The sequence below is a fragment of the Phocoena sinus genome, chromosome 4, assembly GCF_008692025.1.
Source record: "Phocoena sinus isolate mPhoSin1 chromosome 4, mPhoSin1.pri, whole genome shotgun sequence".
Classification (NCBI taxonomy): Eukaryota; Metazoa; Chordata; class Mammalia; order Artiodactyla; family Phocoenidae; genus Phocoena; species Phocoena sinus.
In genome coordinates, this window is record NC_045766.1 from 67766217 (window position 1) to 67793243 (window position 27027).

At 36.2% G+C, this 27027-nt stretch overlaps 1 protein-coding gene across 1 annotated transcript in view; it reads left to right on the forward strand.

Annotated features, from left to right (window-relative positions):
* Positions 1-26156, forward strand: part of OSTN (osteocrin) — a 38038-nt gene extending 11882 nt beyond the window's left edge. The window contains exons 3-5 of the mRNA XM_032630943.1: positions 1667-1881; positions 21076-21172; positions 25171-26156. Coding sequence (XP_032486834.1) covers positions 1667-1881; positions 21076-21160 — 300 coding nt within the window. The 3' untranslated portion in view covers positions 21161-21172; positions 25171-26156. The remainder of the gene's footprint in view (positions 1-1666; positions 1882-21075; positions 21173-25170) is intronic.
* Positions 26157-27027: the final 871 nt, after the last annotated feature.

Below are 27027 nucleotides of genomic sequence, written 5' to 3' on the forward strand. Positions count from 1 at the left end.
TCATGATTATAACATCCTTCCCCTCTTTAGTTTCTATGCTGCCAGGCTTATGTAGGGAAGTAACAGAAGTTGAGGTTTTCTTTAAAGTTGTGGACTTTGAACTATGAGTTACAAAGAGCTATAGAGATTTTTAATGTTTTTATATGATGAAAGTAGTGTTCAGGGATAATTAACTTCATGGCAGTATTCAGGACAGAATAGAAAAAAGAGAGAGAGAGAGAGGAGATAAATAAATTATACGGTGATTGAGAGTGTACACTAAGCAGTGAAGAGGACCTGATATAAATCTCTCCTCATGGGAATCAGAAAGCGCAGGGCAAGAGGGGTTTTCCAGAAAGAACTGGCCAGACTTAGAGCAGATTTCACTGGTTTAGGAAAGAAGGAGCTCAATGACTTTAGGTCTCAGAGCTTTGAGGTGGACTCTAAGTATTGCAAAAGAGAATTGTGTGAGTCAATGATGAAAAGGCTTGGAAAGTACTACCGTTTCATTTTATTGAGAAAAAAATGAAGGGAATAGAAAGAGAATAAGAGAAGTAACTCAAAAATAAAGACAGGAAGTGAAGAAAAAGAGTCTTTCCCAGACCAAGAGTCTGGCAAGAATGTGACTAAAGGAGGAAAGGGAAGAGACCCCTGTAGTTATTAACCCTTCTTCCCACGGGGGAATAGTCTCAGGCTCTTGGGAAAGAAGTAGCATCCCCTGCACAACAAAATGACCCCAGATTTCTAGCAGGAACATTTTCTGAAATGCTGTGACTGCACCTGAGAAAGGAAGACAGACTTCACAAACTGGAAGCTTACACTTTTATGGTTTGGATGACATGCCAAGTGGCAATATGTGTAAACAAACAAATAAACAAGAAATCTGACATGGGACAATAAAGTCCTTGGGATAGCTCTGACTCATCGTAGACACTCATTAATATTTGTTAGTAAATCACATGGGTGGAGATGGTAAGCTCCTTCAGGGCACAGACTGGATTTTACTCATTTTTGGATCTCTTGGGTCTAACGCAGGACCTGCACAGTGGATGTTTAGTGGCTTGAATCAGTAAGGAATGAATGAGTGGTGAAAAGAAAATAACATGAGGTTTAGACTTTTTCAGAATTCATTCAATAAATATTCAGCAGAAATTTACTGAGTACTAACCATGAGCAAAATACTGGGATAGGCATTGAATAGAGCAGATAAAAGACTAATTAGACATAGTCTTTGCCCTCAAGTTACTCACAATCTAATAGGCAATACAAATATATTGTAGCTAATCTAATACAAGGGAAAATGTAATGATGGCAGTGATGAAAGAAGTATAGATAAAGTGCTTTTGGAGTAATAAGGAAGGATGCAGTTGCTACTGGGAAAGAATCTGAAAGAATAATCAGTTATACTAAATATTAGAGGCAGGCCTCCTTTAGAGGAGTTTACCTTTTTTTTTTCTTTGTGTGTATGGGTATGTGTGTGTGCGTATTTAGTTTCCCTTTCATTTCTTTTGGATAAACCTCATCTCTATGTGTTTTTGTCCCCAAAAGTCTTTCTCTCTGGATCATAACTCATGAGAAATCAAGGTTCATGACAGGCATGTCAGCTAAAAATAGCAAAAGCCAAATGCAGATGATTGTATGTATTTTCTTCTCGTTAATGAATGGAATCACCTTTCCTGCCCTATAGGCCTTTGATTCTAGAGTCTTAGACGTTCAGTCACCACCCACAGTCAAGGAAGAGAAATCAGCCACTGATCTGGCAGCAAAACTCTTACTTCTTGATGAACTTGTGTCTCTGGAGAATGATGTGATTGAAACAAAGAAGAAAAGAAGCTTCTCTGGTTTTGGTTCTCCCCTGGACAGACTCTCAGCTGGCTCTGTAGATCATAAAGGTAAACAGAGGTAAGTGAACTCTTAGAGAAGGAACATTTTCATTTTCTAATTCTTCCACTCTGGGTTCAAAAACAGAGAAGTCCACATTAAAAAAAATACAATGAAAACCTTGTAGGTAAACAGATTTAAAAGTGTCTTAGCTAATTTCTGAGTTTAATGGCATCATTTTAGAAATAATGTTTAGGGAGCAAAATAACTGCTACGGTACGCACAAATATTTTTGTCAAAATGTTTTCTGGAGAAGATTCTGTTGCATGTAAATATAAAGTAGTTCTTACAAGACATAACAGCATTTGGGAAGCAAGGGGAAACGTGCGTCCTATGAGATAAATGTTCCGGTCAGTTGCATTTTCTAGTTAATAAAGGTAACCACAATACCATTTTATTTTTACCCTTGTTACACAGCATTCCAAATGATGTGAATAAGTCCCCTCTCCTATACCAAGAAGGCAGTGAAGAGCTCTCAGGACCTGGAGTCAGGACACATATGTTTAAGTCAAATTTCTAAGCATTTCTAGCCATGTGACTTGTGTAAGAATCTTATTCTCTGTGATCCTCAGCTTATTTATCTGGAAAATGGGGATAATTACTTACCTCTATAAAAAATCAAATGAGTACTTTGTAAACTGTTAACTATTATAACAGAATTAGAATAATTAAATCTCTCTTTAATCATTGAGTAAGTGTCAGTACTTTAAAGCAGTCATTCCAAACTTAATTCACTTTCTACCCCCTCAGTATCTGTTCCTCATGCTGTACATTTCACAGCAGCAGTGACACAAAAGATCACCCAATTCCCCAAAGTCTGGAATTTGGGGAATTTACTAGGATCCGTTTTGCTCACCAGCATTCCATTTGCTTACATTAAACGTTCCATTATTCACTAAATTCTCTAAATCCTACTTGTTTTATATGTTTAATATCTCCAGAATATCCTTTTACATTAAGGCTTTCCTAATTCTGGCCTAAATCATCTCTTTGACATGTTTTCTTTCTCCAGTCTTTCCCCATCTCCAGTCTTCCCCCATCTCCACTTCCACCACCATCCTCACCCCTTTATTGGTGAATGCATCCTTTACTCTGCTACCAGGGGGATCATCTAACACAAAAATCTTTTTCTGAGGGCTTCCCTGGTGGTGCAGTGGTTGAGAGTCCGCCTGCTGATGCAGGGGACACGGGTTCGTGCCCCGGTCCGGGAAGATCCCACGTGCCGCGGAGCGCTGGGCCCGTGAGCCATGGCCGCTGAGCCTGCGCGTCCGGAGCCTGTGCTCTGCAACGGAAGAAGCCATAGCAGTGAGAGGCCCGCGTACCGCAAAAAAATCTTTCCATGAAAAGTTCCCATTGCTTACAAGATAAAAGCAAACTCCTTAAGGAAATTCTATGAAAATTTTCATAATCTGGCACCTCTTTTCTTCCTGCACTCATTTCCACATCCTTTAGTCCTGTTTCACTTGGTTACTTGGAGTTCTAGGACACATCACATTTGTTCCTGGTCCGTGACTTTGCTTTTGCTCGATGATTCTCATCAATACAGGATGCAATTTGCTAGACTTCTGAAAGATTCTCAGAGTTACACTAGTAAATAAAATCATCACTTTGGGACTATAATTTATCCAACATGTACTTGAAAAAAATACCACACATGTATTTTGAAATTCAGATCGTATTCTAATTAAACAAATACAAGTTAGTTCCACTTATGTTCTAGGCACTGTGTTGGGCGACGGTGGAATAAAGGAAAATACAGTCTTTGTCCCTCAAAGAGATCACATACCAATAAGAAACATAGAAATATTTATAACAAATTATAACACAAAGCAAGAAGAGAGGCAATTTTTAAAGAAGGTTATAGAAAGCCAAAGGTTAAGTGGAGAAAATATTGTGCCTTCTAATAAATAGTATTTCTTTGATTCCTGGATCTTGCAGTACAGTCTACAAAATAATTTGAAAGTCAACATGTAAACATTTATGTAAATATTTATATATGAATTTATAATAGCATACATAGCATATACACCAAATATTTATTACATAAATCTTATAAATATATATAATCTACATTGAGATTCCATTATACCAATTTCCTTAGGAAGTGTCATAAAGAGATACTATATTAGGAGATATAATCTATCTAACATAGCTTGGCTTGTAAGAAAAGGAAATTGGCAAGCACTTAGTCATTTGAACAGATTTTCACATACAAAGGCTAAAAATAAGCTATTATAAGTGTGTAAAAAATTAGGGAATATTGTTCTCATGAGTACTTCCTGAGGAAGCTACTGGATGAAATTCTTCAAACAATCAAAATGACTGGAGAGGTAACATCATAAGAATTGGTGTGAACGTAACTTTAGAATTAAAGTGTGATGATGGTTACAAAAAAAAAAAAAAAGAGTGCCATGTGTTATAGTTATGCAGTCTGACAATATAGAAACAGCGAAGTATCAAGCAACTCAGGGACAGTAGGGGGAACATATGAAATTTAGAATGAGTTTTTGATGGCTTCGTGGCTATTAACTGAGCATAAAAGGATATTACAACAAATCGTTGCTGTAGACATGGAGAAGAAGGAAAACGTGGAATTTTCTCTTTATAGAAATTGTGAAGAAACAATTAAAGCAATGAAGAAACAATAGAATTAGTAGATGTAGAAATTCTCCTTTATAGAATTATTCCAGCTAATAAATGGAGAAGGAGTGGTAGTATTAGAATGTCTCTATTTTGCAAACCCTAATGAAATGATGGCTCTAGACAGTGATTGTCAGTTTCTGCTAACAACACAAAAGGAAAAATAGTGAGTCATTATACGCTCCCTGATGGAAGAACTCAACACTACCTATATAACAGAATTGAAAAAAAAAAAAATTTCTTGCTTCTAGTTCTACCTGCCAATTTCCAGGAAATATAGAAGACAAAGAAATGACTTCAGAAACATTATAGGGAAGCAAACAGCAATTCAGACTGTAGAAAACAGCAGAATAAATAACCTAGTTTCTTCAATAAATAATTTACAAAGATTTGAAGAAAAACAAGAGATGGAGGAGGGAAGGGATCCAAAAGATCAAAGTAGATTTAAGGGACTTATTAACTAGTCACAATTTTGGGGGGTTCTAATTCAAGCAATGGTCTGTTTAAAAATTAACACGTGTAAAAGACAATTGTGAACGTGCACTGTGGCTACTTAATGATTTTAAGTAATTATTGTCTCTTTTTTATTTTATTTTATTTTATTTGGCTGTGTTGGGTGTTTGTTGCTGCGCGCGGCTTTCTCTAGTTGCGGCGAGCGGGGGCTGCTCTCGTTGTGGTGCTCAGGCTTCTCATTGTGGTGGCTTCTCTTGTTGCGGAGCTTGGGCCCTAGGCGCGTGGGCTTCAGTGGTTGCAGCACGTGGGCTCAGTAGTTGTGGCTTTCAAGCTCTAGAGCGCAGGCTCAGTAGTTGTGGCGCACGGGCTTAGTTGCTCTGCGGTATGTGGGATCTTCCCCCACCAGGGCTCGAACCCGTGTCCCCTGCATTGGCAGATGGATTCTTAACCCCTGCGCCACCAGGGAAGCCCTACTGTCTTTTTAAATATGAAAATGGTACTGTGGTTACATTAAAAATTAGATTTATTGTTATTTAAATATTTAGTTGTAAGTATTTGTCTGGGATTTGCTTCAAAATAATACAGGAGTGGGAATGGAATAAATGAAGCAAGACCTACCATAATCAGTAATTGTTGACTTAGAATGATGCATACCTGGGAGTCTTCTATACTATTCTATTTTCGCCTGTGTTTGAAATGTTTCATAACAAATTAAAGAAATGAAATGAAACTATGAGATAAACAAGAGATTAGACCTGGCAGAAGAGTAAATACATTCACCAAATGATAACGCTAAGAAAATGACTCAGAATATATCACAAAGGTATGCAGAACACAATGAGAAATTATAGCATACAATTTAATCTAATTAGAATTTAATGGTGATAAGTAGAAGAGAATCACTATTTAAAGAAATTATGGGTATTTTTTAATAATTTTCCAAAAATGGTGAAAAAAGATGATTTGCCGAATTCCGTAATAACAGCAAATTTTGACCCAAATAACTACTACTATTTTTGAAAGGTTAATTGGATTAAGAAAAATTATTCTGTTAAAAGGAAGTCAGGTAAGAGATGGCTTAAAAGCATGAACATTCAGGGCATGTTCTTGGGATGACTAAATAGCATGGTGTAGGTTCAGTATCAACCTACAACCTAAGAAGCAAGGTTAAAAATAAAATTGGGAAGGAGAGTTAGGACCAAACAGGGATGCTGTATTCAGCAATCATTCATATTGTTACCCTCTGGACTGTGCAGTACAAAACCTCTATAATCTTAGTCAGTGTCTCTGGAACCAGATTGTGATGGTCCCACTGAGTGTTGTATAAAGAAAAGATATTAGTAATTAATGATCTTCAGAGGTCAAAACTGGTCAATTTTCTTTTGCCTTTTTCTCTACCTTTCCCTTCACCTCCAGCTACTTCCAGAAGGTTGGAAGTGTTAAGGACAGCTACTGCATTTGCACAGAAGTTTACGCATGAGCTTGAAAAATTGAGGATTTCCCCTAATCAAGACTCTATATTTTGTTTCACGACTACAGTTAGAATACAGAGACTCTGCTCCTTTGTACTCTATGGTTTAACAACAAAGGTGACCTCCTATATCAGGATTGTTTTATTTAGCATTTATTTCGAATGACATATACAAATTAATCATTTTCTTTTTTACATATAATTTATGTCTTTTATATTTTTATTTTTGATAGTGGACGTTTTACCCCTTCGAATTAGATTCCAAGGACACTTCTTGTGAGATTTTCCTTCAGGATTCATTTTTTATTCAGGAATTCCTGTTCTTGGTCTTAAAGCAAACATTAAATTTGTCTATTAGAGATTTGGAAAACAATGGGAGATAAGTAATAGATATTGCATAATATATTTCTATACACATTCTTGAGTTTTAATTGAAAAAAATTTTAGATTTCTTTCAAAGTATAATGCTAACTCAAAAAACATTAAATGTTAAATTTTTCTATCATCTGTTGCAAAGATATTTGAGAATCATTTAAATGTATATGATAAAGTCACAGGACTAAAATGAATGTTTTCCTACATTTAGTAGCAAGAATATACAGGTTAGAGTTTTGCAACTATTTTATTAAAAGATTTCTAAAAATTATAGTAATTTTGCTTAGGAGAGCTGTACATGTTATTTGCTGTTCTTTGATTACATTATATGAGATAAGACCTTTGGTCCTTTAGTCCAGATAGTTTTACTACTTCTTTACTTGCTTTTGAATTATTCACAAGGCCAGGATTATCTTGTTACCTTACTATGCATGAACGTATACAAAACAATTTCTTTGTTGCTTACAAACACTTGTGATGTTCATGTATATGCCATCATTTTTTCTCCTTCTCAGGGCATGCATTTTCTATTTTCTCATACTCACCGAGAGAAGGTTATAGGTCTGAGATCCATTTTCCATACTGTAGCCCAAAGATTTCACCCATAACTAAATTTAGGAATTCATAAGCTCTTTCTGTGTCGTGGGCCACTGTGGACCCCTTCTCAGAATATTGTTTTTAAATGGACAAATGTCATGAGTTCAAAGGTTACTAATATATAGAAACAGAATTATCATAATACTTAAAATGAGTTTATAATATGACAACATATATGCTTCTTTATTAAGGCATAAAATAAGATCTAAAAGACATGTCTAAATAACAAGAAATTCAAGTAGTGCTGAACATAAAAACAATTTCAAAGTATCTGTAATGACAAAAATGTGATCCGAATGTATCTGTGATTTCTACTGTGACAAGGGTTTACTTACTACTAACACCTTTGTGATTTGTTCTCTACATTCATAAGTGAAACAAACGCTATATTTCAATTAGAGGATAATGAGACTAAAGGTGTAACATTTCCCATCCATGTTTATGGATCCTTGAATTACATGAGTCCGGATTTTAAAACTCTGTCTCACGCATATGAAATGCATTATTTTATTTTCTATTACTATAAAATATTCAGAAGAGAAAAATTTTTAACTCTGCTTTTGAAAAGGTCCATAAGAGATGGAAATGTGAAGAATGAATGAACAGCTAGGGAGCAAGAAAAAAGAAAACAAACAAACATAAAAAATACCAGGGCAAAGTCCATGTCAGGTCATCACAAAATGAAGCAAAGAACCATCTGTTGTTTCCTATTTTATATCATATTTAACATTTTTTTCACCTGAATATGACACTAGCTTCATTTTCAATTGGATGTGCAAGTTACTTTAATTCTCAGGGCAGGGTTATCTCAACTATGCTTTGAAGTTCAAAGTATTTCTTCATTCGGTTCACTTGTTTAAAGCCTGAAGTTAATGGTCATTCAGCTTATGAAAAATAAAAGGAAGCAGCTATGACCATATCCCTAGCAAAATCGTATCTACTATTTGAATGACACTTTAATATTAGAAGGTATTGGAATTTTTCTAAAGGGTGGTTTCTCTCACTTCTTCACACAACCCTAAAAATGCCTTGTAAAATATTAACAAAAATAATAATACTTTATATTTGAATTTAATTAGGATAATCATTTTCACAACTATTATTGTTTTAATTCTCCCATTAATATTTTGAGGTCAGCAAAGCAAGTAATATCATTGTGTCAGTCGGGGTTCCTGCAGGAAACAGGCAGGAAACAGGAAACATTTGAAATAGGAAAATTTGAGAAGGATTTAGACACAGGAAGACTATTTACAAAAGGCTGGGTAGAAGCAAATCATAATGGATGGCACAACAGCCCAGGACCCTGGTCTGAAGGGTCAGATGCCTTGGGAGAAGCCGTGACCTTCAGTTAGGAGGAAGTGATCTTGCAAGGAGGCAGCGAGGGGAAAATTATCCTGACTTCACTTCCTCTCTCCTTCCACTCTCTCCTGCCAAGGCTTCCCATTAGGCCTGTCCCAAACCAAAGCCAGGGAGCACAGGCACTTTTCCAGGATCCAGAGAGGTTAGTTTCCTGGACTGAAAGCAGGGTGAGAAAAGTCAGAGAGTGTATCTGGAGAACAGATGGAAGACACCCAGCACAGTTATATACATTCTATAGATTCAGGTCAAGAAACACTTTGCTCTCTAACATTGTTATTATAACCACTTAATTGAAAGAGAAGACTCCACAGAACATAATTAGAAAAGCAACTTCATCCCTCACCCACATGCATTCAAACCCATTCAGTAGGAGTTGTTTCCTATCTCTTGTGTAAAAACACAGGCAGGTACTATGACTCTACAGGTCACACTGAAATAATAAAAATTCGTCTCATCGCTTTTATTAGAAAAACAATCATATTTCAGTAATTAAAATAATAAAAATAATATGTTTTAGCCCAAACTATGAATATTAATAATGTTTCTCCTTTTCAAGCTGGAAAGCTGCACTGGGAAGAGGTGTGTGGTCAGTTTGTCCCATCCCTTCCTCTACCACGCTGGGCTGCTTTATGTCTCCTCCAGTACTGGGGATGTGAGTGCAGAGAAGTAAAGAAAAGTCTTACTTGACTGATGCTATCATGACTTGACTTTTGTGCTCTCTGGCCTCAGTAAATGCTCAAAGATGATTCCTCACCATGGGCGGGGTCACTGCATAACCCCCGTAGGGAACATTGACATAAATACAAATACCTTGGCTCCAGCAGCGCTTCTCTTTCAGCAGGTCAGTTTTACTCCTCACCTTTATCCTACCCGCTCAGTTTCTTCATTTGTCACCACCAGCAGTATCCTGGTGCCTCACCCATAACCCCTGGCCAAAAGCCCTTCAGGGAAGTTTCCTTTTATCATTAACCTAGGCCAACTCTACCCACATGCTCGCTCTACATCTGTTCCACAGAAAACCCACATCCTTGACTCTGGTCACCGAAAGTAAAGCTGTTGCTTATATAACCATCTCTTCACTCTGGCATCGAGCCAATTCTTACAGCATCCTGCCCTTTAGATTTCATAGTCTGTTCTGTGAGGTCTACCCTGCTTCAATGGGTATATGTCAAGATTTTCTTGAAGCCCTTTCTCTAAAGAAGAGGGAAATGTTACTGTTCTCCAAAAACTTGCTCCAGAGAAATTCTCCTTCTTTACCTATTCAATATCAATGTTTTTATTGGATGAAGGTTGAGAAAATTAGTTTGTAACAACCTCCTTTACAAATAGTGCATAACTCTAGCACCTTACTTTGGAATGCAAGAGAAAATACCACTGTTTTTTTCTTTTTTCCCCTTCAACTTTTCTAGGCCACAGCCAAAACTGAGATAGAAAGAATCCCATTTTAACATTCTGATACACTGGGTTTTTTTTTATTCCTAACACCCTAAGAAGATATTAGCCCCATTTTATTAGTATATTTTCACAGATATAAAATGATTTCCTTGGCATAATGTAGCTAGAACATCAAGCTGTTGAACTCCAAGTTCAATGACTTTCCACTGAAATAAGCTGCTTATGATAAAGAAATTAAAGTTATATGTGAATAAGGCACTTGTCCAAGGCCAGGAAAAGTGAGATTCACTTAGAATGCATGCATTAAATAAATCATTTTGAAAAACTGTACCAACGGTATATGTGTTTCTGTCCAAAGTCAGACTAAAGTTGAGAATAGCAATTCCAACTTCAATTTGTCAGATATGATTGCACTTCTTGATGACCATGCCAGAGATTAAAGGTGAAAATCCAAACATTTCACCTTTCTACTTCATTGTGAAGCAATGTTGCAGGCTGAGGCCAACCTAGGTATCTCATGATTTTTGCTACTTTTTTCCAGCACTTAATTGTTAATACCCAAAGGAGGTAGTTCAAAATGGGCTCCATTTCATAGTGAAGAACACAGAGAAAGGATTCAGAATGTGGTGCCCTATTTCCATGTTTCCTTCCTCATATTTAAAAGCCTGCCTGTACTATAGGAAATGCCCTTGAGCATTGATCTTGGGTCATTTTTCCCAATAATTGTTCTTTACTGCTTGCCTCTTATACCCCAGCTCAACTCCATGGTAAAGTTCCTTTACCTTTTCTCTCTACCCTAACTCATATATGAAGGTTTGAAACTTTCTCCTAAAAGGGATAATACTTGATTCCATACATGGGCTTTGAAATGTACATTACCTACTCCCCCAAAAAGAAAATTCTAGAAGACATTTTTGTGTAAATACGTTTGCTGGATAGAAGTTTTGAATGTCATCAGACCCTCAAAGAGGCTCACGAGCCAAGCAAATGAAAATCCTTTCTGCCCAATCCTACAGCTCTACAGTAGGTTCCAAATCAAGCATGCCTGGGTTACTTTACAGTGAACCCTTTAAATCTCATGTTTTGATTCCAGCGTTCCTGGTTTATTTCTGAATGCTTATTCATATGGCCCTTTCCTTGGGATAATACTTCAGAAGCTGATATTATGCCCAGTCAGCACCATCATCATAAGTTTAATAGAATCTATTTAACATTGAATTACCACTTTTGAGACAGTACTCCAAAAGTCATAAGTCAACTGTGTGCTAATGAAGTAGCAGTTTCTTTCATCATTCTAAACATATCCCATTTACTTAGTCATATTTCTCAGCCTCGTGTTTCCACGTAGAGAAACTCCAGTTAATGAAAGACTGGCCCCAAGCCCCACCACTTGATTCACTCCTTCTCATAGGAGAAGTAATCACGTACTTGATAGGTCAGTTTGCGAGGAGTAGTTGAGCATGTTCAGCTCATCCCTTTTCTTTCTGTTTTTGTTTGATAATTATGACTGTGTAAATCTGTCTAATCCTCAGAGGAGATGTAAGAAAGTCATTTAAATGCAAATTAAAGTCTTATTCTACATTCAGCTTGATCAAAATGACATTTTGATTTCTCCACATTGATCATTCATATCTTATTTCTGTATTGTTCCTGAAGGTGGACTCAGGAAAAAAGGCATTATGTACTGGCCCCTAAAAACTACATCATCACTCAGACTTAATGTGGTCCTTCATCAGAACATTCTGGAATTTGAATTTGAAAGCCTAATTGTCTCTTTTAAATTTAAACATGACTGTGGACTTCAATGATTTCTCTTTTCATTATTTACAGGGCCTTGCTGAGTCTCCTTCATTTTACTCTGTCTCATACATTAGTTTTTCCAAGCTCATATGTTTATATCTAACTTCCTATAGTCATTTATTAATTCTGTAATTTTAAATTGTGGTAACCAACATTGCAGGACTCAGGGGTCACCATTTGTTTTATTGTTTTCATATGCCCCATAAGTTCTTCCTGGAGCCTCCAAACTTGGCTGTGATCTCTTCTCTTGTGGAATCCCAAAGCACTTTGAATCTTACCGTATTAGATCTCTGTTGCTATGCAAACAAGTTACCCAAAACGTAGCAGCTTAAGACAATAATAAACATTTATGTTCTCACTCAGTTTCTGTGCAGCAAAAATCTAGGAAAAGCTTACCGGGGTGATTGTGGTTCAGGGTCTCTCCCAAGGTTACAGTGAAGAAGTTGGCCAGGGCTGCAGTCATCGGAAGGCTACATGGGGCCTGGGGATATCCATTTCCAAAACGGCCCACTCGTAAGGCTGATGACAGGAAGTCTCAGTCCCTCACTAGCTGTTGGCAGAAGGCCTTAGTTCATTGCCATGTAAACCTCTCTATAGGGCTGTGAGATGAACTTAGGAAATGGCAACTGACTTCCCCTAGAGGGGGTGATCCAACAAAGCAAGGCAGAAGCTGCAATATTTTTCATTACTTAGCTTTAGAAGTCATTTCCACAATATGCTATTGGTTACAGAGGTCAGCTCTGTTCAATGAGGAAGCAGACTGCATTATAGTAGAATTTTGGGGGTTTATCTTGGAGCCTGGCTGCTATACTCACCTAAGCTTTAAAGTATATTTATTTAATTCTGTGTTTTACTCATCTAAATTACTGAACTATTTAAATGAACATTCTCTGTTAGCCATTACTATACTTTCCCTTTTTGCTGTTACTCAATGTTGGTAGAGCTGCATGCCCTTCTTGAAAGGGGCCAAGCATTTTATTGTCCCTTTAAGATGTAACAGCAAACCAGACTATTGTTTTTAGGGAACACCTTCCACACTCTGATTCCTAAGTTTCTTTCCTTGGGACTCAAAACAGTAAGCTGGATCAATAAACATTGTTGTGTATCCTACAATTGGGGGAAGAAATGTTTAAGTTCACATGAAACGACTATTTAAATTAACGAAGGGGCTTCCCTGGTGACGTAGTGGTTGAGGGTCCGCCTGCCGATGCAGGTGACACGGGTTCGTGCCCCGGTCTGGGAAGATCCCACATGCCGCAGAGCGGCTAGGCCCGTGAGCCATGGCCGCTGAGCCTGCGGGTCCGGAGCCTATGCTCCGCAACGCGAGAGGCCGCAACGGGAGAGGCCGCAGCAGTGAGAGGCCCACGTACCGCAAAAAAAAAAAAAAATTAACGAAGTATCTGTTCACAAAATAAGCCTTAAAATTTTTAAAGGCTTGGTTATCATACAGAACATATTCTCAGACCATGACATAATTAAATAAGTAACAAAAGGATAACTAAAAAAGAAGCTACAGTTCTCATTTCATGAGAATAGCATTATCTGGACACCAAAACCATGTGTGGAGAGAACAAGAAAAGAAAATTACAGGACAACTTCATTAATAATTATAGATACGAATTCCTAACAAAAAAATCAACAAAACAATTCCAAAAATATATCAAAAAGATAATACACCAATATCATGTTGGGTTCATCACAAAAATACAGTACAATGTTGATTTGCTTTAGAAAGTCAAATAATAGAACGAATAAAGTGAAGAAATAAAACCATATCATCTCAAAAGATGCAGAAATAGCATTCAATAAAATTAAACATCTATTCATGATCTAAATCACCAGTGGACTAATAACAGAAGGGACCTTTTTTAACCAAATAAGGGACTCCTATTAAAAAATCCTACAACATATATTCTTAAATGATAAGCAACAACAAATCCAATAAATTATTGAAGGTCTTTATGGAGAACATTATAAAAATATATGAAAAGGCATTAAAGATAAGCTAAATAACTGATCTTGGATAGTAAGATTTAATATTATAAACATTTCAATTTCCCCAACTTGATTTATATCTTAGATTCAATACAATTCCAGGTAAAACTGCAAAAGGATTTCCCATGAAACTTGACAAGGTGAATCTAAAATTTATGAATACTTAGGTGTGAGTATAGAAAAAAAAGGAGAAATATGACCCCTATGTCACTCCATAAATAACAAATAATTTTAAAAGGTTTAAAAATATAAATGTGAAAGGCAAAACTGCAAGAGGTTTCAGGACAACATAGGATAATATTTTTGTAACATTAGAGGTGATTTAATGAACAAAATGTAAAACTATTGATAAATTTCAAAACAAAATTAAAGATTTTCATAAAAGACACAATAAAGAAGATTAACCACAAATGGGAAAGGATATTTGCTCATAACTGACAAGGTCTAATATTCAGAGTATAAGAAATTCTCCTACAAATCAATATTGAAAAGAAAAACAAACCAATAGAAAAACAGGCAGCAGACTTAGGTACTTCCAAAAGAAGAAACCCAAGTGGCCAATAAGCAAAGGGAAAGGTGAGCAACTTCATTAGTATTCACAGAAAGCAAACTAAGAACACAATGAGATACAACAACAAATGCACTAGACTGGCAAAATTAAAAGTCCACAATAGGAGGGTTGGCATAGATTTGAAACAATAGGAACTGTCATACACTGCTCTTGGGTGTGTAAATTGGTACAACAACTTTGGAAAACAGTCTGGAACTATGTAATAAAATTAAGTATAGGCATAACTAGCAATTCTACTTCTAAAAATATACTGTAGAGAAATCTTTAAATGTGCATTACAAACATGTGTAAGAAAATTTCTAGCTGAACAGTACATAACAATAACGAAAAAATAAAGAAATACCTCAAATTCCCATCCATGGTAAAATGTATTAATAAGCTGTTGTTTATTCATACACTGAAATACCATACAACACTGAACATAAAAGAACTACATCTACACATGACAACATGGACAAATCTCAAAACACAATATTTGCTGAAAGAAGTCAAGAAGTATTCGCACATTTCTTTCAAATAATATTCTAGAGCCATCTAAACTAACCAAGAGACTTTTGAACAAAACATATAGATTATAAAGAAAATGAAGGGAGATATTAGATCAAAATTCATCCTACAGATTACCTCTGAGACGAAGTCATGGGAGGGATTCAACTTGGGAGGAAGAAAACTGAGGACTTCTAAAGTACTGGTAATATTTTATTTCTTAACTTTGTGCTACTAATAGGGATGTTTATTTTATTTTTTAAACTGAACATAGGTGAATTTATAGACTCTTTGTATGTATGAAGTGATTCTAAATAAAAAGTTTAAATATAAGTTTTATAACAGTTGTTTTAGAATGGTGAACATCTTTAGAATTTGAATTATCAAAGAATATACTTTTATTTATTTATTTATTTATTTATTTATTTATTTATTTATTTTTGCGGTACGCGGGCCACTCACTGTTGTGGCCTCTCCCATTGCGGAGCACAGGCTCCAGATGCGCAGGCTCAGCGGCCATGGCTCACGGGCCCAGCCGCTCCACGGCATGTGGGATCTTCCCGGACCGGGGCACGCACCCGTGTCCCCTGCAGCGGCAGGCGGACTCTCAACCACTGCGCCACCAGGGAAGCCCAAAGAATATAAATTTTAAAGAAAATCCTATTTGGCTCAGGAAGTCTGTATTTTAGTCTGAAGTTTAAAATTATATTTAAAATAATCCATCCTTCTTATATTATTTTAATAGTTATTCTGTATCCTTAAACTACTTTCAGAATATTTTAGAATGGAAAAGGTGGATTGTTTTAAATGGATATATAATATAAGCCATGTCATACTGTTATTTTGTCACAAGAGGGACTAGATAGTCAAAAAGTACGGTTTTTCCTTTTGGTCTTAAAAATATTTTTCTATGTTAACACTTATGCTTTATACACTGTGTATTACTGTCAGTGTATGTATTGTAGATTGTAGTATGGTTATATATGTTTCATATCAGCAAAAATGTTAAGAGAAATACTAGTTTACCATTTTACTTCTGAATAGATAGAAACTGTGTAGAAATTATTTAACTTATTAAGGTATTGTTGTTTTTCGGTAAGTAGAAGTAATAAATAGAATCCAAGTCAACATCCCCTGGTTGCTAATACTTTTTGGATCAAATCTGGGGGAAAGAAGGGAAGGAAAGAGTAGGGAAGAAGGAAGGAGAAAGAGAGTTTATTTTTGCTTTTACCATACCACAACTCCCTCTAGTTTACTTGAGCAGGAAAAGTAGATTAACCATAGTAAAGAAAGAAAAAAAATGTTATTTTCATTTATTTTACCTTGACTTTTGAACATATACATTGGTAGTGTGGACCAATAAATGTTGTGTTCTAATTTATAATGATGCATGAAACCATCATACTTCTCTTTAAAAAAGTAAAAGGATTATTTTTTGTGACACTATCCATTCTGCAGAAGCTTTGGGAGGTCAGTTCACATGTGAGGCACTACTCTTTCCCCAGGTGCCATTTTCTTCCTCTTCTCATCAGTCCTTTGAACACCTGGAAGGGGCTGGTTTCTCACTTCTTCTGCTGCTTGTCTAGGACTTTCCCTGAGCATTTTCCTCCATCCCGGGATGGCTTCTACCTTACCCCTTCCCTGGAGTTATAACGGGGAGTGGTCCATGAAAGAATTTAGGGGCTCAAGGAATAAAAATCACATCAGTTTAATGTTTTTATGTATTAACCATTTATGCTCAGACATCAGCCCTAAATCATACAGACAAATGTATTCAGTTTTTTTTTTTATTTCTATGGTAATAAATTACCACAAACTTCTGGACTTAAACCAACACAAATTATATTCTTACAATTGTGTAGGTCAGAAGTCCAGGATATCCTCACCAGTCACCAAATACCATTCTAGACCAGCGGTCCCCAACATTTTTGGCACCAGGGACCAGTTTCATGGAAGACAATTGTCCCACAGTGGAGATGGTTCAGGCAGTAATGCAAGCGATGGAGAGCGGCAGACGAAGCTTCGCTAGCTGGCCCTCCCCTCACCTCCTGCAGTGCGGCCCAGTTCCTAGCAGGTCCCAGATGGACGGATACCGGTCCACGGCCTGGGGGTTGGGGGCCCCTGTTCCAGACAACTTTGATATGATTGATGGCTAGCTAGTGGGTGGCCCCTAAAATTCCTTCTGTAAGCTGCTATGGGATTTCCCTTTCACCTAGTCTATCAGCAGGATACAGAGGAAGTCAAGAGATTAGCTGGCTGTGCTCCTTGGAGGCTCTAGGGAAGAATTCATTTCCTGCTCATTTTAGATGTTGGCAAAATTTGGTTCCTTTTGATTGTAGGATGTAGGTCCTCGTTTTCTTTTAAGAATGTCTAGAGGCCACAGCATTGCTTGATTTGTGCCTTTCTCCTTCATCTTCCAGACTAGCAATGGTGGGTTAGGTCCTTCTCTGATTGCAGCTCTCTGACCCACTTTTCTTCAGTCATCTTCCACTTTTAGGACTCCTCTGACTACACTGAGCCCACCCAGATAATCTAGGATAATCTTCCCCTCTCAAGGTTTTTATTAATCCCATCTGCAAAGTCCCTTTTGCTATGTAAGGTAAATGATTTACAGATTCTATAGATTATGACAAGGACATCCTTTATGGTGGCAGAGGAGGAGTGACCATTATTTTGACCACAAGGAAAATAACTGCTTAAGTGAGGAGTCTGTAAATCTACTTATGTGAATAAAAAGTATTTTAAAATATCATGAAGACATTTTTCTTTTTTTCCCAACAGTCATTATTTATAATTACATCAGAAGACTTAAAGCACAACTGATATGCAAAGTTTCCTATGACTCTTGACCATTCACTCTATGCTAATTTTATAGCCCAATATGTTTCCCAATTAAATGTCAAGTTGAAAAATATGTAGTCAGTTGATTATCATGAAATCCAGAAGTGAAAACAATAGGCACCACTTAGGAGGGTGCGATTTTCAGAAACTTGAAGAATGGAGGCCGATATGGATAGGTGAAGAATAAGCACTAAGTATTTTTTTTGTTTGTTTTTGGTTTTGGTTTTTTGCGGTATGCGGGCCTCTCACTGTTGTGGCCTCTTCCGTTGCGGAGCACAGGCTCCGGATGCGCAGGCTCAGCAGCCATGGCTCACGGGCCCAGCCGCTCCGCGGCACGTGGGATCTTCCCGGACCGGGGCACAAACCCGTGTTCCCTGCATCGGCAGGCGGACTCCCAACCACTGTGCCACCAGGGAAGCCCACTAAGTTTTTTTTTTCCAGATTTTCCCGTATTGGTCATACTGTTGTCTAAAAGACAGTCCTGTAAGATCATACATACAATGCTATCTACATTGACTAGCAAAACGAAGGGCCAACCCGAGAAGGAAGATAGATGTGAATCAGCAGAAAAGAAGGCTGAATTAGATTTAAAAAAAAAAAAGAATAATAATAACATGTGTCTATTCCTACCAATATCATTTGAGGGTAAGCTCCCCATGAGGTTCACTTCCTATTTTTAATATCCTTGTATACACAGCACTAAGCACAGTACCTGGCATATTGAACACATTAAATAAATATTAACTATCTTCAAATTAATTGTTTTAATTAGAATTAAACAATATTTATAAATTTTTTTATGTGTAAGATACAGTAATAAAAGTCCCTCATGTTTCCATTGTTCTCTATACTTTTCAGAGCTTTTTAAATGAATTATTTACCTAATAATGACATGAGGAACATTGATAAGACCTGGTAGTTAAGGCAAAAACTTGGTGTCAAGAAAAATGAGAGAACTTTGTCCTCTACTATTTGTATAATATTAAATCCTTGTCATGTAACTGGCTCGTTTGTGGGTTCGAAAAGTTGCTAGGCGTTTGCAGATGCCTGTTCCCTTGGTTTGGGTAAAAACTCAGGGCTTGTGAACAGTAAAAATATTTTTAGAAAAAAGTTACCTAGATAAATAGGCATCATTCCCATCTGCTGTAGCCCGTGTGACACTATTTAAGCAGGCAGTGACATGCTGAAGAGCAGGAAATAGGTTTTAACCTGGAGGTCCTGGTGCTCAGCGCAGCTTCTCAAATAAAATACTAAGTGAATATAGGAGAAAATGAGAAACCTGCAGCGTTATGGTAGCAGGGGCATTTGAGCGCCTACTGTGACCTAGGGCCTGAGCCACACTCTGCAAGGATTCATTTAATCCTCACCCAGCATAAGAGGTTGTGGGATCTTAGTTCCCGGACAAGGGATCGAACCCGGGCCCTCGGCAGTGAGAGCGCAGAGTCCTAACCATGGACTGCCAGGGAATTCCTTCAAACGACAGTACAATCTTAAGCAAAGGTAATGTCGTTTCTCTAGTGCTTCAATCAGCCTGGGAAGAGTCTGCTCATCACTGATATCCAAAATTTTGCAGGATGACAAAGGTGGAAAACTCTGCAAAACCACTTCTGAAACCAGTGGTTCTGTACTGAGTTATTAAAAATAATAAAAATTTCCACAGGAGAGAGAGTTATTCAAACAAGTTTAACACTGTGATAAGAGCCCCAGTCCAGTTAACATTGTACCTTGTTGGGTTGTCATAATACTTCCTTAAAAATGTGTTATAAAGAAGGACAAATGAAAAAAGTTATAGTATATAATAAAAGAAATGTCACTTATAAAAAAAAATCCTTGTCAATCTGACAGTACTTAATTATAGGTTTTTGAAAGCAAAGACTACTTCTGACTTACTGATCCCAAGACAGCCACAAAAGGAATCATACAGTACATAGTAAATGATAATAGGAAAAAAAACATAGATTTTTTTTGTAGTTTTTATTTATTTTTAGTGTTTAAATTATTTACTATAATACTGACAATATAATGCAAGTAATTAGAAAGAACAAAAGAAGCTATTGGAAATGTTCTGAAGCAAACCTTTTTTAACTCTTTAAGCTGTTGAATATTGACAAAGTTGTCTTGTGAGGCAATTAGTTCATCACTGAGATTTTCAAGTGATGAGATTTATCATTGCTGGTCAAAAATTGAAGCAGAAATTCTTACATTTGGTGCGAGAATTAACTTTAAGACTCTTTCCTATTCCAAAACTATTTGACTACTGGTAATGTTCTATTTCTTGATCTGGGTACTTATTGTGCTTATAATCTGTATATGTCTCATATTGTTCACTTATAAAATACTTATCCTCTTTTCTCTATGTATGTCAATAAAAAGCCTAACAAACCTGTAAGTCAACTCCCTTCAACTGTGAGATAAGTCACTTATTTACATAGCCTTCTTAGCTTCTCCCTATTTCTATCTTCATTAAGAAGACTGAAAATGTCTTTTAATTCCAAGGCCAGTGTATATTATGCATTCACAGCTCTTGGACCTCTTCTTTAGGATTTTGACTTGATAGCACCAAGTGATGGCAATAACAAATCAAATTAAAATGTTTCTTTTTAAAGAGATAATTTATAGAACATACAAACTGTAAGGCCTCCTGTAGGATTTTTTTTAACTTTATTTTAATAATGAAGTATATTTTTCCCAAAGAATATTTGAGTACATATAACAAACATAGACCATCTCATACAAAGCTTCTCTAGGTAAAATCTGAGTGAAGACCTGAGAGGTACACTTACCCCACATTCAGTCTTGACATCAGCATCCTTTCATCTCCCTCCTTCCCCAGGACAACGATTCTAAGGGAGAGGTTGGGGAAAACTGCTGACCTAGTGCAATCTTCCTCAATTAACAGAGGAATACACTCAAATCTGAAGACGGGAAAGGGACTTACCCAAACTAAACACTCAGCAGATTGTTTCATCTGGGCTATTTGATTTTGGATAAGTTACTTAATTTCTCTAAGCCTAAGTATCCTCAGATGTAAAATGGAGGTAGTCAAACCTACTTCAACAGATGAATAGATAAGAGATGGTGTCTAATGCATAGTGGGTGCTGATGAATGAGAACTATCACAGTTATTCCAACTCCAGAAGAAAGCCCCCAGATTTGCATGAACTAAAAGAGCAAAACTAATGATTGATAACTTGGACTTTAGCTTAAAAATGTTCTTTTTCGCTTGTTTCAGGAAAGTAGTAGATCATCCAAAAAGGCGATTTGGTATCCCCATGGATCGGATTGGTAGAAACCGGCTTTCAAATTCCAGAGGCTAATTGATTCCAATCGTGAGTACAATTTGAAGAAATATAATACCTGCAGGCTTTGATTAACATTTCACAATGGGCTAACTGATCCATCTTGGTTTGTAAATCCCCCTTTTGATTCCTTAGCTTATAAATTTGCTTTTTCAAACGTTTCTGTACTTGATTAGTATATAGATGCTAAATAATTTAAATGACATTAAAAAAACATTCCCAGACCTACTTCACCCTAAAATAAAAGATTTAGTTATTCTCACGGACTTCTATGTAATTATTGAATATTAATATGCAAATAATAAAATTCTAATAAACAATAAATCACTTTCATAAATATAGATAAATGTGTAGCAATCCCTCTACTATGAAGAAGACACATTCTAGTGACACACAGAATTTTGTTGCTAATAACTACATTACCAGAATTATCATCATGAACACAGGAGAGAGAATGGTGTCCCAGAAAGGGTATTAGCCAAGAAATCAGGACATATAATCCAAACCCTGGTTCTGTCATTCATTATCTCATTTCTATCAAGATACCTTATTTCTCTACAGGTTGTACATTTAGATAATAACATAAGGGTATTGTAGAGATTAAATTAGATTCTTGTACTAGTCCCAGAATGTATCAGACACACAATACGTGCAAGTGATAACAGCTTATATTACAGTTCTGAAAATTAACTCTGTGCTGAGTCCTATACTAGTGCTATACATGCATTGTTTAATTTACTCATCATGTTCCACAAAGTAAGTACTGTTACTATCCCAACATCTTGAGAAGCAGTACAGTATAAGGGGTAAAAGTGCCAGGTAGAGAGGTCAGGCTTTTGGGGTCAAATCCCAGGTCATCTATCTGTTAGCTGTGGCAACTTGCTTAAAGTCTAAAAACCTCTTTCATAAAATGAGGACAAAAATAATTTCTACCGGGCTTCCCTGGTGGCGCAGTGGTTGAGAGTCCGCCTGCCGATGCAGGGGACGCGGGTTCGTGCCCCTGTCCGGGAGGATCCCACATGCCGTGGAGCGGCTGGGCCCGTGAGCCGTGGCCGCTGAGCCTGCGCATCTGGAGCCTGTGCTCCGCAACGGGAGAGGCCACAACAGTGAGGGGCCCGAGTACCGAAAAAAAAAAAAAAAAAAAAAAAATTTCTACCACATTGCATTGTCCTGAGGATAAATGAATTGATATACATTAAGCACTTAGAATTGTGCCTGACATGTGTTAAGCACTCAATAATTATTATACAAATAAGTGGAAAGCTTAGATATGTTAATTAACCCACAATGCTACATAGCTAGTAATTGATACAAGTATAATTCAATTCCAGAAAGCTTAAATTGTAAACTTATATTTTAAACAATATATTTAATCACACATATTATATGTTTTAAACACTGAATATTTGTTGCATATAAAATCTAGGCAATGTATTTGTTGCATATAAAATCTAGGCAATGTATTTTCTCCCAATAGGGCTTACAGAGGGTGCATTCTTCCTCGCAAATAGATAAGACAACCCAAAACTGCTTTGACAATTTCAGGCTACAGAGAGAGAACTCTGCTTTCTGCTTTTCTCAAGATAATCCTCAGACCAGTGATGCCCCAAAAGCATCACATTAGCCTTGATCCTCTTTTAATTTGTCATGTCATTTTTTTTCTCCTCATCAAATACTCTCAACCACAATGAAAAGTCAACATTTTACCTCTACTTTCTCATTCTCAGAATGACTTAATTAAAATAAATATTTTTCTCTGTGGAGTCGTCGATCAATTCAGTAAGAAGTTACTGAATGTCCATAAACACGGGAGGACTTACTGAATACAGCCAATATCACTGCCTTTTCAGCAGCACCGTCTTCAAAACTCAGACTGAACTGTCTTTATATCTAGAGATATACCAAGTATGGTCACTCTTGGGGCTGTTAACAATCACCATATTATATTTGAGTAGGAACTAACTGCTATCAAAAATCAAGTAACTCCTTGAAATTAGGGCCACAATCCTGTAGTTTCTTGAAGTATTGAGAACGTTATGACACTGAGGTTAAAATAATTAAGTTCAATTGGTTTCCACATGTGTCCTATCACCTTTGCAACCCTTGGTTATCACCCATTTTAGTATTTCTGAATTCAACCAAAACAGGTTATGATAAAAAAAAATCATACAAGAAGCTCATTTTTCTATAAATTTTTATATGACGTTTTAGACCATGAAAACTCCAGAGAGCTACTAAACTACGAAAAGGCCGTTGAATTAACATAATGTTTTCTGAATCACTGTTGAGTGAAATCCAAATTAGTATATTATGTCCTTCACTTAACAGACTTTACAGAGTATCATGACAATCACTGTCCTTATTATTATAACCTCAAGAGAGTAATATCACAAAAATATATGTTTAGCAAAGAACTTACCATCACATATTTTCTCTTCCTTTTTTCAATCATTGTGTGCTCACCTGCTCAACCATCGTTTCTATTCCTTACTTCCTGCTACTATCACCAAGATTTCTCAGACATTTTTTGACTCCCTCATGTGAAATTTCATGTTTTATATTTATGAGTAATAAAGGCCATCAAAATATATTTCTGATTTCCATTCAACTTTTCAAAATTATTTTTGCTATGTTATTTCTTATTGTCACAATATTCCCTTGAATTAAACAGATGTAATATGTGAATCATTTAACAGATAACTTGAGTCATTAAATAGTGTTCACATAATCATGCAGCTAAATCTTTTGAACATATTCTGAACATTTAGGTTAAAAGAACATAAAGTCTCATTTAACCTAAATCTTTTTTTTTTAACGAATGAGAACACGGGCTTTGAGAGGAAATTGATTTGCCCAAAATTTTACAGACTTTTGGACAAAGAAAGATCCAGGACCCAGTCTCTGGACTTCTAAGCCAACATTCTCTTCATGACCCATAGGGCCTGTGTGCTAAATTGTTATTGCCCACTTCACTGATTAACCATTTCTTAAGGAAACAGAAACAGTATCTCAGACTTTATGAAAATCTTTGTTTCACTTCTGTGGAAGTTGACGTACACTCATTTGGAGCAATTTTATTTGTGGGTTTTCACCTTCTGGGTTTCAATATAAGTCTTCACACTAAAAATGAAACTGATAGTAATCATGGAAGTTTTTCTTGGTTTGAAATCAAGTCTAGATACAGCTGCTGTGTGTTACTTAGTTTCCAGAACAAATGCTAATCTCTTCCCTGATAGGCATTTTGGAAAGGAAGATAATCTGATTTTTACACAATGTCCTCCTCAAATCATTAATGTTTTGGACCCAAGTTTTGAGTTTTTAATAGGCTTCAGTTCTAAGCAACTTGAATTAAGAGTGGTAAAGTTTCATAAGTTCTCTAGATGCAATTAGCAAGTTCTAGGTTGCTGCCGTTGAAATCAGAGTGCCCACTTGATGAAATGTGATAGAAATATGACCATTAATTGTGCTACCCCGGCTGCCACGTGCCTTAAGACTTTTAATAATGTGAGGCAAATGTTGCTGTATTATACTGACAATTTTTATTTTAGAACAATATTGACACACTATCATTCTGATAAATTAACGTAACTCGCAAATAACAGAAATATTGTGTTTAAATACCAGTATATGGTTGGACCCTTTAAAAAGAGCAAGATGTACAATAATTATCAACATGTTAATATAACAATAGAAGTAGTAATCAGATTTTCTTTATCTTTCACTTGTCATGGCAACATCCTTTGAACCAAGACTGAAAACTCAAAATAAATAGAGGTACTGGAAGAATGGAAGTGTGGTTTCAGCAGAAGCACCTAGCTGTTACATTAAAAGTATCCTTTTTTAATAAATTTTGATCTGAAATTATCATTTTGCATTATTGTCTCTGCAATAAAAATATGGTGCATAAATAAAAGCTATAATGAAAATCATGTAATTAGAGTTTTAGTTCTTCTCCACTGAAGTTGATGAGTTTCCCCTTAACTACAGAGTTCAGATTAGTTTAACATTTTCGACTTTCATTTTTGCAGACACAACTTCCTTGGGTGAAATGTCACAGAAATATGGAAGATGCTGCAGTGAAGTTCTTCACACTCCACAATGATTAAACTTCTAAGGAACCTTCTGTAATCCTTTCCAGAGCTTTAACTTCAGTTCATCACATCACAGTATTGTTGTAACTTCAATTAAATTGTGCAGATAATTTCAATGTATGGATATATTTTAAATATATATTTTAGTTATTCATGAACGGTTACTTGGCCCCAAACCTTACTTTTCTAAGAAACACAATACAATGAAACGCTTTCTATGTGCATTTACCATTTACATATATTACTGAAGAATAATAACTGAAAACTGATTTCTTTCAGTAAAATTTAGGTACAATCCATTTGTTCATCATTGGGGAACAAGGAAAGACAATGCTGTATAGTTTCTCTTGAAGTTTTACTTCTCTCGTATCCTTTGTCTGTGAGGCTCTTGGGTAATGATTATGAAACTAGACTTCTCTTATATTCAAATGTCAATCCGGTTCAACCAAATAAAACACAGTCCCAGTTCCAGAAACAAGAGAAAAATGTCTCTGAGCAGAAAAAAACAGCAGTAATTAAGCCCATAAACTTTATTCTCCCAATGAACTAAGAAACACTGCAGGTCAGAGTACATTGACTTAGAACTAGGAAATGAAGGATATTACTCATTTGCCAAGTTTGGCTATCTCATGTCCCCTAACAACTTTCCATTTCTCTAAATTACAACTTATAGTTAATTAAGAGTAGCACTGGCTGATTATGAGAACAACTACACACAGAAGTAACAGATGAAAGTATAGGGAAGTCAAAGAATCACCAAGTAGGAAACCACCAAAGCACTTGGGGCCAATTAAGTTCACCTAATTGTAGCACAGTATATTTTAGCACATTACAATAAACAGTCTTTTTGTTGTTAATCACTCATCTAAGAATCCATTTAATTTGTTTCATATACTGTGTTTAATAAAGCATTGAAGAATATATGAGAATGATTTCTTTAAAAAGATTCAAATTATTTTTAATTGGCCTATGAAAGCATAAGTTTTGGTATTCTGGAAAGCTCAACTCTCAGCAAAACTGTGTTGTTCTTGTAATTTAGATGCATAAGCCCATCGTGCATTGGATATGCTTTCAAAACATAAAGATAACTTATTCCTTGGACCAGAGATTTAGCATAAGTCAGCAGAAATTTTAAAACCCTCTGAAAACACTTCTTTAAACCCTAGTTATCACTGTCAAACAGACCTGATATGTGGGAAGAAAAAAAGTTCGGTCAGCAGAGCAAAGGTTTATTTTAGCCTAAAAAGGAAGACTGTGATGAGAAGGTATAGTCATATCAGAAGAAGGGGAGAGAAATGGGTTGTTGTTGATCTTACCTAAAAATGAATTAACGTACGATCCAAAGAACAAAATAAACTCTGACATAGAGATGAACATATGCACTTAGAATACAAAGTGGTTTTGTGTATAACTTCTCCTTGAGGGGGGAAATGTTCTAACTGCTGAAAAACTTTAAGCTTAGGAAAAAACTGAAAATGAATGATTCTTTTAATTGTAATAGAGGAGCCTTAGCAAAGAGAACTGAATTTTGCGAAATCTCACTGATTCTTCAATTTCTGTTCATAAACTTACATTAGAAAGTTAGTGGTACATGGACAGATATACTGCAGGACTCATTATTTGAAAGAATTATTTAAGTTATAATTGCTCTTGCCCAGCTTTCCCAACTTTCTGATGAATTATAGAAATATGTCTAATTCCTTAGAAGCTCTTTCTTTCCTTTTTCTCCCCTTTGGATATTTGTCAGCTGCTAATCCAACTGGGTACTGTTGGTTCACACTTTGACAAAAGGTA